General features: G+C 44.6%; 1 protein-coding gene across 1 annotated transcript in view; it reads right to left on the reverse strand.

Annotated features, from left to right (window-relative positions):
- The window catches only part of LOC311489118 (neuropilin-1a-like), a 79,504-nt gene that overhangs the window by 49,861 nt on the left and 12,083 nt on the right, over positions 1-17,560 (reverse strand). Inside the window, exon 2 of the mRNA XM_084546064.1 lies at positions 3,932-4,113. Coding sequence (XP_084402190.1) covers positions 3,932-4,067 — 136 coding nt within the window. The 5' untranslated portion in view covers positions 4,068-4,113. The remainder of the gene's footprint in view (positions 1-3,931; positions 4,114-17,560) is intronic.

The following is a 17,560-nucleotide window of genomic DNA, read 5'->3' on the forward strand; positions in this document are numbered from 1 at the left end:
TAATATGTTACTGCCGTTATCCAGAGTGAGAAACTGAGATGGGATCTTAAGAGGTGGCTCAGGACGGCTGTTTAGATGCAACACAGCGCTACTGACCCATTGGAGTTGCCTGAAAACCACACAAGCATCCCATGTTCCTCTACATCTCCATCTTCCCAGACACCACAAGCAGAACATTAAATATCTAAATTGGTCAGAGCTAGCTCTTTTTGCCACTCTGTATTTGAAAATATAAAAAAAAAACAACACCGCTGCTACTGTCTACGTTCACCTAAACCTCCAAGCCCACTCCTCTCAGCCAGGTGGACGTGGTGGCGTATCGCCTCAAAGTTGAGATTAGTCCGACTTGTTCAACGAGGCTTTCTTTTCTGACCTTCGTTGTCTATTGTTGCCACATCGCTGCTCGCCTTTTCCTCTTTGTACCTCTTTGAAGCTATGCATAATTAACGGTGTGCCTGCTTTGAGTGACAGGTGCACGTCCCCACAGGTTGCTAGCGGTCTTTCTAGACGTCCCTTGCCTTAACTCCACCTCATTTAGTCAGGCAGTGGCAAGATGGCGGCGCCTGGAGCTACCACGCTTCGCTTCAAAACTGCTATTCAGGGAATGTGTGGCTGACTTCCAAGAGGGGGACAGTGAATGAATAAAACACACTTTACCTCATATATGTTTGTGTTTTTCATGTCCCTTTTATAACCCCACACGTGTCCCCCTGATACTTAATAGCCGACCGTTTGATCCACTATTGGATGCGTTAAAAACAAAGATCTGACATCAAAGAACAAGAACAGAGAGAAAACCAGAGGCACGGAGACAAAGCAGGGGGAGGTCTCAGCGGAGTGTAAAGCTTGTTTGTAGCCAGAGCAGCTCCATTTAGTTTCAATATGCCGCTCCGACTGTAATGGATTTTAAATGTGGCGAGAAGGAAGGCGGCAACGTGGCAGTGGGGATTACCTGAGTGAGTACAAGTGCTGTTTTTAACTTGTTAGGAGGTGGAGGACCCAGATTGAGGACAACACACACACACACACACACACACACACACACAAACACATGAACAACCCCCTCCCCTTGCCACACACACTCACACACATCCTGTCCTAGATTCAGAAACCCCTCTTCTATGCCAGAGCATCCATCTCATCTGCGGGTCACCCCTGTTGCCTCCAAGGACAAACAGCCCATTAGCTAAATGAGCCTGAGGTCCCATCCACCTGTCTGTTACACACACACAAAGGAAAGCAGAAACACTCTGCATCACAAAGAAAGATGGATAGACACAATGATTAAACGTGTCTATATACAGCAAAGCAGGGTTAGGGCAGTCGGACGAGCTTAATAACAACTGTCACATCCAGCTCTCTGGCACCTGGTCATGATTAACTGTATCTCTGTTTTTAGGGGCATTTCCTGTTTTATTTTGAAACTTACTTAACTCTCGGTCTGCTCCAAGAGGCAACATCCGGGGGCTGAGAGATAAAGCAAACGGAGAAGCGCCGAATTTCCTCAAATTTCTAATTAAGACTGGCTCCAAAAGTGATTCAATCTCCGTTGACGTCCATGTTGAAGTGTCCAACGGTACAGGAGTGACTTTGTTTTTAATGACTCAGCTGGTTCAAGGCTTAAAATAATGCATGAATAGAAGGATGTGGCTTCTTTGAATTAGCTGGAGTTAGGTGGAGTCCGACACTGTCAAGATGGTGACGTCAATACACATCACACTGAGCTTCAAAACCTCTCTTTGGGAGGGTTTGTCCATCTTAAGTATATGAGTCTGGTAAAACGCCTTTTGGATTTCATCATGGGGCTTGATTCAAGTGATGTGTTGTAAACAAATTCAACTCCATGGCGCTCAGATGACGTGTACGCCTACGTTGCCGTCGGTCTTCTGTCCATCACCGCATAAAGCCCCGCCCAGATGATTTGATTGGGCCGACAGAGCCTGATCAGTTCCCAACGGAGAGACTCCAGACAGAAGTTTCTGCCATGAACATACCGGAAGTTGGTCTGGCTTTCAGACTCTTAGGATTCATGCAACCCAATAGTTTGTTTTAAGGGGTTAATCGCAAGGTCCAAACTTGCTGTCCTAATGCCCTGGTCTCTCGTTAACATTCAGATTCATCACCAGGCGTCCATTTCTGCTAAAAATTTAAAGAGTTCCATCCAAACGAAAACGGCAAGGTGACCCAAGCTCCACGACAGTCTATGAATCCCAGTTTTGATTACTCAAACATAAATCATCCGGGTCTTTGTGGAAGTTGCACCTTTGAAAAGAATCCTAAATGAAAAATGTTCGGGACCGGCCTTCCCTTCTAAGCCACCGATACGCCGCTGACCCACTTTAAAAGATTTATTACACCGGCTCTCTAATGACGTCCCGTCATTCATCAGTCACGGCCACACTCTGCACCCTAGAATTGAAGCCGACACGAGCTGATTTTTAAAGAAGAAGGCTCTCACTTCGTAGTTTTGAGACTAGACAAGTGAAACGGCGGGAGGAGATCCTGTGTGAACCCTGCTCATAATACTGCCTCGCTCCTTGTTAAGCACAAAAGAGCACTTGTCTATCCATCTCTCACAGCAGAACACTAACATACCTTGGGATTGCTATTTCTGGATCCTGTGATTCTTTGAATGGTTATTACTCTCTGGGGTACAAACAAGAAAATGAAGAGGACTCTCACGCATGTTCCCTTTTTATCTGATTTATCCGCAGCCCCCGCCCCCTCCCATTGGTGGAAAGTGGTCACAGGAGACTCGCCGTTCTGGGCGGCTACTAAAGTGGACCCAAGAGAGAAGAACAAATACAAATGTAGGACACAGGAGCAAGGGTTCCTTCCTTGACAGTCAGTGTTTATGTAGGCCTATCCTGCTAGCATCCTGCCCCAGCTGGGACTCGCTCCTCCTCCTCCACTGAATTCTGGGTCTTTGAGATTATCTGCAACTCTGAGGTCAGTGGACCAGGGGTTGAACTGCAGCTGTTTAGACAACCTTGGACCTCAAATACAAAAATATCTTTCAGAATGGTTAATGATCAAACAACATCAACATTTCCCTGGCATATAGTTGTTTTGTTTTAAATACTTTTTGGGTTTCCTGGTTTAGATCTTGCTCTGTCACGATACACTTGACATACATGGCATCCACATAGTGATCTATGTAGCTTTACATGGCCTACAGCAACACACATAGAGTGCAGCTTAAAAGCATATGCACAAGTGATCAGCAGTTACCGGAAACGTTTAGTTGCTGCACAATTTTATGCAATAATTTAGAAAATTCCTGCTACAAGATTCAGGAACAAATATCACTAAAGAAGTGCAGTTGCCCAGAAGTGACCCACAGCCAGGAATTGACTAACATCCGACTAAACCACTACAATTTTCTACACTTTATACCTAAGATGTTAGTAATAATGCCTAAAGATCAGCAAACAGTTTCCAAGCCAAATTTAGCACAGTTAAGCCTCGTCCACGGACAAAATTGTCATTGTCGCCAACAGTTGTTCACTAGTGGACGTTCCAGGCTGTGGTTTCCGAATCTTTCTGAGTTAATTTAACATAAATAATGTTGTAGCGTATGGGGGGAGCTGGCTATTCTTGCCGTTAACGCTCTTTATTCAAAAATAAAATACCATCAGCGTCACAACCACTCCATCTGGGCTTACCCAACAAATTTAGCGATAGGAACCAAAGTTGTGGATGGTGCTTCCTCATGTTTTATATGTCAATCAACTTGGGTCAACCATTGGTCATTGCCTCAAAGTTGTGGTTAGCTCCACTTGGAAAGCCAACATTTGTTCACCAGCCTGTCAGCCTCGAACCCAGAATAACAATTCTCTAGAAACCTGGCTCCACTATCAAGAAGGTATTTGTGCTGCTGCTGTTCAAATACAGAGAAGACATTTCAACAGTACTGCTCGACTCCACACACCTGTCTTGAAGACCTCGTAGCGAACGGAGAATCCCGCCCCATGAGTCTCGTAGTCGGAGACGAACTTGATGAGGAGCTGGCCGCCGGTGGAGATGATCGGAGAGGGTGCGATTTTCCCACAAAACTTCCCCAACATGCGCGAACTCTCGTTGTTGCCACTGTAAACTTCCACGTAGTCGTACCTGCGGAAGAAGAGAGGGAGGTAATGTGTTAGCAATGAATAAATATGAGCTCAGGATTTCTGAAATGCTGTTTATTTACTTGAACCAAAGGTTACACAGAAAATAAGACACCTTCAAGTGGCATTGTTCCAAATGTAAGGATGCTTGCTGTATAGAAGAACCTCAACAAAAACTCGCCATAAAGTCTGAACATTTCCTGAACCGACACCAGTGTAGTGTTGCAGGGACAGATTTTTAAATAACTCTTCATATCTATTCTTGAACGCGTCCCTTATGTTCTTTGTTTCAAACTGCTCGTGACGCCGAAACGGCACCCACAGCGTGAAGCCACAACCGAAGGAGGAGATCGTCTTTGTTTTTCTCGCACATGTCGCTGACACCGAGAAAGACCCCCCAAAAATACAAACTGACTCGCTTTGTTTGAAATGTTCTTGAAGATGTTTTTACCGCTCATCCAAGAGGCATCTTAAAAAAAACGTTCACCTCCCTTCACACCTTGAGTCTGGAAAGACCGTAAATTGTGAAAGAAGAGCATAATCTGAATGTCGTCCACTAATTCAGGTGAGCATTCGGTCAGATTACAGACCTGGTCGTGCAAGTTTCAGGTGGGAACCACCAAAAGATGTTCCTAAGAAAAACCATAGCCATATCATTATGACCACTGACTGAAGAAGTGAATAACATTGACCATCTTGTGACAATTCAATGTTCTGCTGGGAAACTTTTGGACCTGGAATTCATTCATGTGGATGTTATTTAGACATGTAGCACCCACCTAGACCAGACCAGGCACCCCCACCCCATAGCAATGACATTCCTCCAGGATGCAGCCTGACACAGGCACACACAAAAAAACGCTTTAGGAACAACTAAAACATGAACAGCAACATGTATCAGCCCTTTTTTTTAAGTGTGGGTGCAAGTTAAAAGAAAATCAGATTCATAAAAACCTGCAGTGTGAACAGACTCATAGAGAGATTTGACTTGAGGCTACTCTATCTCTAGAGGCGGTGATAACAGAAATATGAACGCACGGCGCTATGAGGCACCGGGAGGGTGTGGGGCGTCCCACAGAGAGACCTCATCAGGCTCTGCAGTCGCCGCGAACCTCCCACCGCCGCTGCAGCACCTCATCCTTCACCGGCCGACACCCTTCTGTCCACCCACTGTCCGCTTCGCCACATCTCAAGCGTGTGACCGTGTGTTCTGTGCATGGAGGTGCATGCTGCGCCAGGTTCTCTGACGTATTTGCATGAGTTTAAGTGGATTTTAAAGGCTGAGAACGACTCAAAAAACGTGTGATTCTGTTTTTGGTGCTGAATCAACTGAGTCTGCAGCGGCTTCACGGGTTATTTGCGCACGCTGAGATGCAAGAGTCCAGACTTCAATATGATTCAGCCTCCGTGGAAATAAGAATCTCAATTTAGCATACTGCACATTGTCTCTTTGTCAGCCTTGAAGTGTCTGCTCTTTCTTGTGCACAGGTCGAGGAGCATGTCGTGTAGATTTTAAGTTAACTTTAAAGCTTGAGAAGCTCCAAAACACCTTAAAAAATAGATTTCGAGGAGAAACTAATAGCATTTAAAAATCTAAAACTGTAGACCTGGGTGCACATACAGTCGCAGTCATGTTTTATGCTATCAGGAGGGTTCGGATCATTGTTAATGTACTGCAGAAGTTTTTCTAATTTCCTGTTTGTCTGGGTAGACATCAACACTTGGAAGCATGTAGTAAGATTGTTTTGTTTTCAGTTTTGTTGGCTTTTGTTTTAGCCAAATATTCTCATTTTTTATTTCTATACTACTTTGGGGATGGGAGAACTAGAACAGCAGCAGCTACAGACAATAAGTCTTGATGGTCCGTACCGCTGTGGGGTCCTTAAATAAGAAAAGAAACTCAACTTTCTCTCTCTTCTGAGGCCAATCGCGACCCCTGACCTGTCAGACAAGACGGCACGACACTTTTCCAGAAGGCAGAACGTCTAAATACTTGTGTAAGAACGTATGGGGCCACAGGAATGTGTGTCCAATTTAGACCCTAGAGAAATACAGATTCAAAAACAAGCCTCTTCATTTCAACCAGTGAGATGCCCGTGAAAACTTCAATGCAACCAGAAGAGATTAGAAAAACGCAGACAGCGTTCCCACAGAAACTTTATCAGCAGGATCCGCCTGAAGCTCGTGCGGACAGTTAGCTCGCCTCAGACTGCAGACCGACGGTCTTCCTCAGGGCTAACAGCATTAGCATGGACACACACACACACACACACACACAGAGAGAGAGAGCTTGTTGGGACGTTTTCAAAGAGTCTCTTGATGACATGGTAAATTTGCTTTTCCCTCCTAAATCTGTTACAGACATCTTAATTTAAAGGTTTTAGTCAATGTTAATGATGCAGAACGGATTAACAAAGCTACTGTACACCGATCAGCCACAACATTATGACCACTGACAGGAGAAGTAAATAACATTGACCATCTTGTGACAATTCAGTGTTCTGCTGGGAAACTCTATGACCTGGCATTCATTCATGTGGATGTTACTTAGACATGTAGCATCAAACTATGGGTTAAAAACATCTAAAAATTGAATCCCCTAAAGGTCGTAACCCACTAATCCGACAGTTGGTCGCTCGCTGGCGTTGGGTTTAGCTATGGTGCTGAGTCTTGGAGAGGCCAGCTCTGTTCGACGGTCTGTAGCTCTTCCTAGCTTCTCAGCCAACAAGAGCTCTTCTTTTAAATGACAAATATAGACAGCTGAAACCTGCTGGTAAGAAGGGTCGTTTCCCCACGTAGGTGCAGAACGTATGTGCCATCTGGCCGCCTGCTACTGTCTTGATGGTGTGTTCAAGTGCATCTCAGGCGACATAACATAACATTTATGACATAGTTTTTACTGTGTATTGTTCTATTTTTTGTTCTTTAAATAAAGTGTCTTGTTCTTGCACGTCATGCTGCTCACATGTGCCTTAAATTGCCCCCCGGGGACAACGTAACTCTGCGCATTTAAGGATGTTGTCTTATTTTATTTTTCACCAAACACACAGTGAGTCACAACTGAAAAAGCAGAATCTAACAGAATAATTCGGGGGAAAAGCTGCAGACAGTAAGTGCACAACAGCTGAAACTGCAGAAACATTCAACACAGACTCGCTGCAGCCACAGCAACAGAAACCCCACCATAGAAACGTCAAGACCAGTCCAATGTCTACAAACATAAGTGAACCAATACGGGCAACATCCCACGTCCTGATTCTGACTAATCCGCGTAACTGTACAGACAAATACAGTAGCTCTCCGAAGCTTGGAGCATAAACAGAGTTTGAATCGAGGCGCGCCGCAAATAAACAACTGACTCTGACTTTATTTTTCCCTCCGTTTCTGAGTTCTTCTCCACTTGTGTTCACACGCACCGTTACATGCCCGGTGAGAAATGGATTTAAGTGCTCACTTGTAAAGTTTTAAGTGCCGGCGGTGATGTTTAGGTGATGGCGTTTTTATTCATAGCATCAAACTCCCCCCACCCCGCCTGCCCGCCTGCCCGCCTGCCCCGCTCCTGTCTTACAGAGGCTCGTAAAATAAGAGCCACAGGGGGATAGACAGGAGGGTTTGTGTGTGGCTGCATGCAGATGGCTACACTCACTCTCTCAGTCACTCCAGTCAGTCCTGCAGGCGGCCGGTGTTTACACAGACAGGCCGTTTAATGAAGTGGGTCTGTCTCTTCACACTCTAGTTAAGGAGAGTGTCTCATGCTGCAGCCCCGCAGCCTCCTCTCCATCCCCTCACATCACTCATTAACCGCACCGGCTATTCGTGCCCTCCAAACGCAGCTGTCCGTTGCGAATGCCTTGCTCAAGGGCAGAAGAGTTCTGCCATTCCGTCTGGAGGCCCAGCAGCAGATGTTTAAATTTACATTTTGAGGTAGTATCTGGGACGTCTCCCCTCAGTGAGGTCCAGAATGGTAAATATAATGGGTCGGAGGAAGAACGAACTAACAATAATGATATAATAAAATAATAATATGATTCACTTTTTCAATAAAAAACAATCAACTGTGACTTTTTACTGTCCTAATATCATAATCCAGATCACTGACTGCACATAAAGATGGAAAAAAAGGTTTCTTAAAGAGCTCAGTGTGGTGTCACCAGCCGCCACCATCTTGGCAGACTCCACACAACTCCCAGCCAATTGAAAGATGATCAAAGAGGTGGAGCTAAGCTAAGAAAAGACTGTCAGTGACCTGTGAGGACACCTACACGTCAATCAAAGCAGCCACGCCGTTAAATGTGCACAACTTCAATAACTAAAAATAAAACCAACTGTGGGTTCTTAAAGGACCAGATATGCTCAAATTTTCTTTACTCTGGGTTTGAGCTCTCCAGACGCAACAACTTAAAGGGGAATTACCGTTTTTTTACAACCTGGACCTTATTTCTGGCATAAAATACGGTCGTTTACTCACCCATATAACTTTTGTGTCATCTGGAGGTGTTCGGACGATATTTAGATCTGCGTATATCCATATAGTGGGAGTGAATGGGGCACCGAAATGCAGCCTCTAAATAACGCATTATCTGCCGCGAAACATGTTCATTTCACCAATATTTTGTTATGATATGCTAGTGCTATTCCCCTTTGAGTCCGGAGTTACCTGTTATCATCATCCGGGGTCTGTAGATTGACCTACTAACCTCTGACCTAACCTCTGAAAAAAATTAAAGTCGACACTGAAGAGCAGTTCCTCAAACGACCACTTGAGGCTCCAGAAGTGAGTCAATCGCTAGCCACATCTCAAAGGCTTCGCCCCTTTCCTATATCTGCACTGTCCAGAGAAAACAGCAATTTCAAAATAAACCTAGTACACAGAGGAGAAACATCCAATAAAGTCCATCTAACTGATGTCAGAGACAGTAAGTGTGAAGCGAACTGACCACAGCAGTGGCCGCTTAGCGCTGACGACGCACGGCCAAATTTAACGCAAATGAGGATGTGGCAGATTAAAATAAATCAGGTCCAGATGGAGAAGGGGAATTTTCACACACTCCTGAATTCCTTTCCGCCTCTACTTTCCCAAGCTACTGGAGTCCCGAGCTACGAGCGCCGTGCTCCCCGCTCGTACATTACAACTCATTAACATGCTCGTGGTGCCATGTTGTGTTCCCCCTGCAGCTGATTTCTCAAAGCAACATCTGGAAGGTATCACAGGAGCGTTTGTGGAGCAATGTTTTGAGTTATTGTTACGTTTGCCTCCTGCAAAGCCAGAGCTGGGGATGACTCAGTGTTTCTGCAGAGCTGCGTCAGACATTCACCTCTCTTTTCCTTCGTCGACATCTGTCTGCGCAAACACTGTCTGCTCTCCACCTTCCTCTCCAGACATGAACAGGTTCTTCCAAGAGACCTCCTTCATGCAACCCAGATGAGAAGATTCTCAGGTGTTAAGAGTTTGATCCAGTGCTGCAGTAAACGTTTTGGCGTGGCCACATTTCTCCAGCAGACCTCGTCCACCTCTGTCTCATTCAGTAATTTCCTTCATTGCTCAGGATGGACTTTAAGCAACTCAGCAAAAGCACATGTGAACTTGTTGCACTCAGCTGCAGGTAGCGATTGTGCCAATAACATTTAGTTGATTTAAAAAGTGTGTCAAGCACTTTACTTTTATACATAGCCCGTCCTATAACTGTAACTGTTTTCTTTGGAAACAAGCACCAGATAAAACATAAGCTCCTCTTCTGCCATTTCCTGTTTTCTTGTTGTGAGAAGATACAATAGAGCGGTGGTTTGCACAAGGAACAATGTAAGTTACATCTGTTTTCTGCATCAGTTCACTGCAGTGACCTCTCACTCTTGCAAAGGAGCTCACTCATTCATGTGCAGGCATCACATGAGATTTGAATCTGAAAGGAAGTGAGTAAGAGACTTCTGGGGTGGTGCCCAAATCCTCTGAGATATGCATCTAAAACCTTTGGTACAATGCACACGAATCCATGTATGTGGACAACAGTTCTTCTAATGAACTGAAATTAGAGATTCCAATATGATATACACCAATCAGCCACAACATTATGACCATCGACAGGAGAAGTGAATACCATTGACCATCTTGTGACAATTCAGTGTTCTGCTGGCCTTTTTGGACCTGGCATTCATTCATGTGGATGTTACTTAGACATGTAGCACCCACCTAGACCAGACCAGGCACCCCCACCCCATACACTCCCCCATCAGGATGCAGTCTGACACAGGCACACAAACAAAAACGCTTTAGGAACAACTAAAAAAAAAAAAAACATGAAGAACAGCACAAGGTGTTGACCTGGCCTCCAAATTCACTAGATCCCAAACTGATCAAGTATCTGTGGGATGATCCACAGAGGACCCTCCCCTCAAAGACCCCCCACTAACAACATTGTGTTACCAGACACCACAGGACACCCTCAGAAGGCCCATGTCCATTCTTTGATGAGTCACCACAAGGGAGACCTGCACAATATTAGGAGGGTGTCTGATCGGTGTATCTACGAGATGGTTCAGGATCATCTGAGCTACAGGCTTCATAAAAAAAGTAAAGTTCTAACCCTAACTTTAAAAGTAGAGAGGGTGTCGGCCTCCCAAACCCAAATCGGGAGCTGGTTCCACAGGAGAGGGGCCTAGTAGCTGAAAACTCTACCTCCCATTCTAGTTTCTGAAACTCTAGGAACCACAAGTAAGCCTGCAGTTGGAAAGCCAAGTGATCTGCTGGGGTGATGCGGCACTATGAGGTCACAGGACACCCTCAGAAGGCCCATGTCCATTCTCTGATGAGTCCCAACTATTTTGGAGGCACAAGGGAGACCTACACAATATTAGGAAGGTGGTCATAATGTTATGCCTGATCAGCGTATGTGCTGACATGCTCTCAAATGTCAGTCACTATAGAACTAGTGTCCATGTAAATGGAGCCACAGTCAGTCCCAGTTATAAACTATAGTCTTGTCAAGTGGTTTTAAAGAGCCACTACAGAGCATGTCTGACCCACAGCTCTAAAAAAAAGTCAGCAGGCTGGATGGTTTTCTTTACTGGGAGCAGCTTTTGTCTCCAAATCTGAGCCAAATGTGAACAGATTCTTTTTTCGTCCTTGCAGAGTAACACATACTGTACACACACACAGACACGGAAACACACACGAGGGACGCCGAGGGCTACAATGTTCAGATTTCGTAACACACGAGCGCTTCCTGTGTTTTACCGCAGACAAACTCGGCCTGACCAGTCACGTTCCGGGCTCCGCTGGGAGGCTGCAGATGGCACATGTGTAGTGTGTGTGTGTGTGTTTTGTTATCTGAGAATATGAGCAGGAAACACACTATGATGCCACCTGCCATCACACACACACACACACATACCAGTCCATCCCTCCATTTTTCTTACCTCCCCCGTGTTCACCAAAAACTCATCTCCTGATCACCGTCTTACTCACTCACTATTCACCAACAATGCTGTTAGTCAGTCGGAGAGAAATGACTCGTGTGCGCATGTGAGTATTTACGCAAATATGTGTTTGTGAGCGGGGTAATGACTGTCGCGTTCTCAGCTAATCGTGTTTTCTTTTCCAGTAGTTTCCTTTAATTTGAAGCCACTGAATAACTGAGGGAACTATGGGAACAAAAAGTAAGGACTGAGAAGTTTATTTTTCATTAAGTAATGAAGATAAAATCTAGAAGAACTTCTGATGACTCACCAAATCTGCACCACTACTTGAATGTAAATGAGAATTTATTCAAGCAGTGTGTTTTAGTGCAACACTGAACTATTTGTACTTTATTTTCTTCTGTTTTAAGGGGAAATACACTATATTACCAAAAGTATTCGCTCACCTGCCTTTACTCATTCTATGAACTGAAGTGCCATCCCATTCCTAACTCATAGAATTCAATATGATGTCGGTCCACCTTTTGCAGCTATTACAGCTTCAACTCTTCTGGGAAGACTGTCCACAAGGTTGAGGAGAGTGTTTATAGGAATTTTTGACCATTCTTCCAAAAGCGCATTGGTGAGGTCACACACTGATGTTGGTCGAGAAGGCCTGGCTCTCAGTCTCCGCTCTAATTCATCCCAAAGGTGTTCTATCGGGTTCAGGTCAGGACTCTGTGCAGGCCAGTCAAGTTCATCCACACCAGACTCTGTCATCCACGTCTTTATGGACCTTGCTTTGTGCACTGGTGCACAGTCATGTTGGAAGAGGAAGGGGCCCGCTCCAAACTGTTCCCACAAGGTTGGGAGCATGGAATTGTCCAAAATGTTTTGGTATCCTGAAGCATTCAATGTTCCTTTCACTGGAACTAAGGGGCCAAGCCCAACTCCTGAAAAACAACCCCATACCATAATTCCTCCTCCACCAAATTTCACAGTTGGCACAATGCAATCTGAAATGTACCGTTCTCCTGGCAACCTCCAAACCCAGACTCGTCCATCAGATTGCCAGATGGAAAAGCGTGATTCATCACTCCAGAGAACGCGTCTCCACTGCTCTAGAGGCCAGTGGCGGCGTGCTTTACACCATTGCATCCGACGCCTTGCATTGCACTTGGTGATGTGTGGCTTGGCTGCAGCTGCTCGGCCATGGAAACCCATTCCATGAAGCTCTCTGCGTACTGTACTTGGGCTAATCTGAAGGTCACATGAAGTTTGTAGCTCTGTAGCAATTGACTGTGCAGAAAGTCGGCGACCTCTTTGCACTATGCGCTTCAGCATCCGCTGACCCCTCTCCGTCACTTTACGTGGCCTACCACTTCGTGGCTGAGTTGCTGTTTTTCCCAAACGCTTCCATTTTGTTATAATAGAGCTGACAGTTGACTGTGGAATATTTAGGAGCGAGGAAATTTCACGACTGGATTTGTTGCACAAGTGGCATCCTATGACAGTTCCACGCTGGAATTCACTGAGCTCCTGAGAGCGGCCCATTCTTTCACAAATGTCTTGTTTCACAGTCTGCATGCCTGAGTGCTTGAATTTATACACCTGGGGCCAGGCCAAGTGATTAGAACACCTGATTCTGATCATTTGAATGGGTGAGCGAATACTTTTGGTAATATAGTGTATGTGTAGTGTTGAATTAATGCACACAAAGAACATGATCTACACCAACCAAGCACCAATGAACCTAAGGAGCATGTCTTTGGATGGTGGGAGGAAGCTGGAGTACCTGGAGAGAACCCATGCAGACACAGGGAGAACATGCAAACTTCACACAGTGGAGGCCCCAGTCGGCCTGGATTCAAACCCAGAACCTTCTTGCAGTGAGGCATCAGTGCTAACCACCACACCACTGTGCCGTCCCACAACATAAACATGTTTTTTTTTTTTTTTAAATAATATAGTGTATCAGGGCTTAAGATACTGAATTCAGGACAGCTCAAATCTCTTCTGGTCTGTTGTAGCTTCTGGGAGATTGCAGTTTGACATATAAACTCCTGTTCAACACACAATCAAGAAGGGTTTTCAGAGATAGTGATTATTCTGTTACTAATTAAAAACACTCACATGTCTCCAGAGACCAGCCGCCGGCAGATACGAGCTGAAATGCAGCAGCGGCTCAGTAGTAAATCATTATTTTGCATCTAAAATCTACCAGCAACTTTGATATTTTACCAGAATTTGGTGATACCGACAAGTAAGGAGACGCTGTGCAAGATAAATCTTCGCCTCCACCTAACCTAGACTCTTTCTCCAACGCTGGACCCAGTCTACCAGATGTTTGGGCCGTTGTGTCCGCTCTTGAACCTCCTGCAGACTCATTGCTGTCACCTCGATTAATGCCAAACAAGTTTGATATTTAGGATTTAAAACCAGGACGGTTGCGTTAGTAACCAGTGAGACGATATTAGCCCAAAGAAGAAGCAGAAGCTTTCCCCCCTACGTCTTTTGGGTTTGATGGGAATTTGGCAAACCGGCTTGCAGTGTGGATCAGATAAATATTGCAAGTTGTTGCTCAACAGTCTCCGTTTAGTTTACATCAGCTTCTGCATGGGATCAGATAAGGTGGCGCGCTCAGTGCTCTCTGATCTGGCAGGATAATCTAAATTTAGATTAGAGAGAAGAGTAGTGTGTTTGAAGCAACCTGATTTCAAAATTGGGTGGGATTTTAAACCTTCCTGTAGCCTGAACGCTAATAATAGCAACTGCCTGATTGTGGATAAGGTCGCACCGACACGGAGCAGATGATGAACGTGCCCCTCGGCTAACGCTAGCTAGCACACTCCTGTTGATAGATAAGCAACAGTAAAAATCTTTATTTTGTCTCTCGGAGTTATGACCTTACAGCACGTTGTCTCGGTTTAGCTTAACATCTGCTTCGCATTGACCTCACATGAGGCGTTGCATTCAGCGTCAAATCCTCCGGCGTGGTGTTATTTCCAAATCTGGTAGTGTGCACAAGTTTTAAATTAGAGGAGAATATCTGAGAAGTTTATTTTATTTAAGCGTATAACACAAGTGATTTAGTAGTAGTACGCAGCTTGCAATAAATATAACTTAAATATTTAAACGCAAAGTCACCTTCCACAAAAACTGGTCCCACAATGAAACCTACACACTCTTAACTCACACATAAATATGTAAATATGTGCAGAAATAATAGCTTTTCACTAAAAGTCACCCACGCACGTTTAAATTGCCCCGATGGCCGTTTCCCAGATACCGCAACTGATAAATTCTTCTAAAGCTCTGGGTATCTGCAGTATCGTGACAAAGAACACAGAGAAAAACATATTCAAGCAAATCCTATTAAAGCCAGAGGGATCATACCCATACAGCCACATAAAAAAAAAAAAAAAAAAAAAAGTCCCTCCTCTGCCCCGAAAGAAAAAAATAAATTGGGCCAAGCAGCCAAAGTAAGAATATCCTCATCCTTCACCTCGGCCGTGCAGACACAAAGCCACGGCAGCGCAATCCTGCTGGGAAATTAAAACGGAGGCGAGGAGGAGGTGGAATTTGTTCTCATTTAGGAAGCCTTAATCCGACAGAAGAGGGAAAGAGAACGCCATTTATTTATTTATTTATTTTTTTTTTTCTTCACCCCCACTCTCAGACAGGCTGTTTAGGGACCCTGAAGGATGAAATGAGATTTGGTGCAAACTCATTGGTGTTCAAAGCGGAAAAGTTGAAAGTCGACATTTTTGTACTTCAGAGTAGAAAAGTTTCTCCGTGCCGCCTCAAAAAAAAAAGTCTTACTACTTTCTTTTTTTTTTTTTTTTAATGGAAGAACAAGACGAGATTCAGTTTTCGGGGTTTTGTTGGTGCGAGTTCTTCCTTCGTGCGCAGAAAACGTGTCAACGCTGAATCAGCTTCACAACATCCTGAGCACGCCTGGGTAACTTTAGACTAAAATAAACACAGAGGGGCGTTTCCGAGTCTGAATCGAGAGTAAGGGAAAACTCCTGAGCCCGTACCTGAGAGATTTGGGAGGAAAAAGGCCCTTTGTCAGCCGACACTCCATCCTCACCTCTCTGAAGAGAGTTTAGGGCAAAGCAATAAACACCGTGTCACTTCCACTGCATTTTGACACGTCGCGGCTGTCGACAAGTTCATTTGCATGGACGGAGAGTTACCGCCTCGCTGTACCCCCCCCTCCCCAAAAATAAAAAACACATGTGACACTAATTACCCAGCTCTGTTCAGATGCAAGTATAGAAACTCCAGCAGAGTTTCAGAATGTGAGCGGCAAGCTGACAAACAGGGAGGGAGTCAGACAGAGCGATAAAGAGCAAACAGTTGGAGGCTGAGAAACCGTCTTCATTACGAGAGAAAAATGTTGCTGTGCAGGACTGGTTGATGCTGTTGGGACTTAACGACTAAGATTTGAAAAATAAACCAAGTTATATGGAGATTAGCCCATTTGGAGAATTAGCTTTTCAGCAATGAAAGCATAAACACGCTTTGGTTGATGACTGTTTCTGGAGCTAACATGCTAATGCTGTAACATTACAGTGAGAAGTTTTGATGATTAATTCAAGTGTATGAGACATTTTCTCTGATTTAGCCATCAAACATTAAATGTGGGTAAAAAATAAATGCTCCGATTTGAGACTAAAGGGCCGTAAACACAGGAACCAGCAGCGATGTGGCGACAAGACGCCATGTCATAATGAAATGATGAAAAAAAATTGGGTGGATGGAACCAAGTTCAGTTAATCTCAACAGTGACAGAGCGTCAAGCTACAATATTCAATAGAAGCTGGAGATATGAAGCGGCAGGCTGATGTTCGACACTTAGCTACATGTAGGGCGAGACGTGCAACAACTCTGTGCAACTAGTATATGGTGACGCGTCAGAGTTGTAGCTTTTGTCGCTGGTAATGTGAACGCACCATCAGCCGTCAACCAATGTGAGCCACTGATACAGTTGATTGAATTATGACGCAAAGTTCCCCAAACACTGACTCCAAGGAAACCACGATAGCAGTCTTCGCTTAAGGCTCATTTAAGGTTCTGCGGGCTTAGCCTTCGTAAGTAGCCTACGTCGATGCAAGCCATTTATACTTGGCTCACTCTGTAACAACGCCACCCAAACGCTAGTTGCCGCTGTGTCTTTTTTTGCCAGTCGGGTTCATTTTTGTTTCTAGTTCCTGCTTTACTTTCGACAATGGCGAATTTTGGTGAAATTTTGCCGAAATTTCACCGAAGACGAGTCGTACTAATGTTTCCGAACCTCCTCAGTTAACCTTTCCTCGATGTGTTCAATCTTTATTGATCCAAAACAATCAATTTGAAAATTGTGGAGATGAAGAAGCAGCCGGAAATACTAAAGTGGAAACACGCTACTACCAAGCGGACCAATCACAACTCTCTTGCGTACTACGTCGCTGCCACGCGTAGGTACATTTCTGGAGAGGTGCACGTCAGCTACAGCGTTAAACATAGATTGTGATTAGTGAACCCAGATGGAGCGGCGATGTCTTGACTGTATTTTTGTTTTGAAGTAGAGAGCAGTTGTGGCAAGAAGAGCTAGCAATAAGCTAGTCGTTTCACTTGGAAATATTATGAAATATATGGAGTATACAACAGGGTTACCTAGGCAACCAGAGCTTGGAATGGTCAACTAGCGACCAACCGTCAGCTACAAAGAGAGCGAATCGCGTTACATGTTTTAATTTATACTGGAGAAAATGTGACGGTTCTCCTTTGGTAACAACTTTCTATTATCCCTCATCATAATGTGCTCAACACTACGGTGCATAATATTTTGGTGACGCGCTGATAATAGTGCTGTCTTTGCTTTCATAACTTAGGGCTGACTAATATGCTCATTTCCTTTAAGACATGCTGAGTTTACTTTTTTTTTTTTTTCCCAGCAGCCTGATTCAAAATCACAAAGAGCTCATGACACAGAGTCACTCCAACGTTCTGAAGAGTTAATATCACAAGGCTTCACAAACTCGTATCTAAATAAATGCCTCTGGTTTTGCTTT

Source organism: Chelon labrosus (genome assembly GCF_963514085.1).
Source record: "Chelon labrosus genome assembly, chromosome: 6".
Lineage (NCBI taxonomy): Eukaryota > Metazoa > Chordata > Actinopteri > Mugiliformes > Mugilidae > Chelon > Chelon labrosus.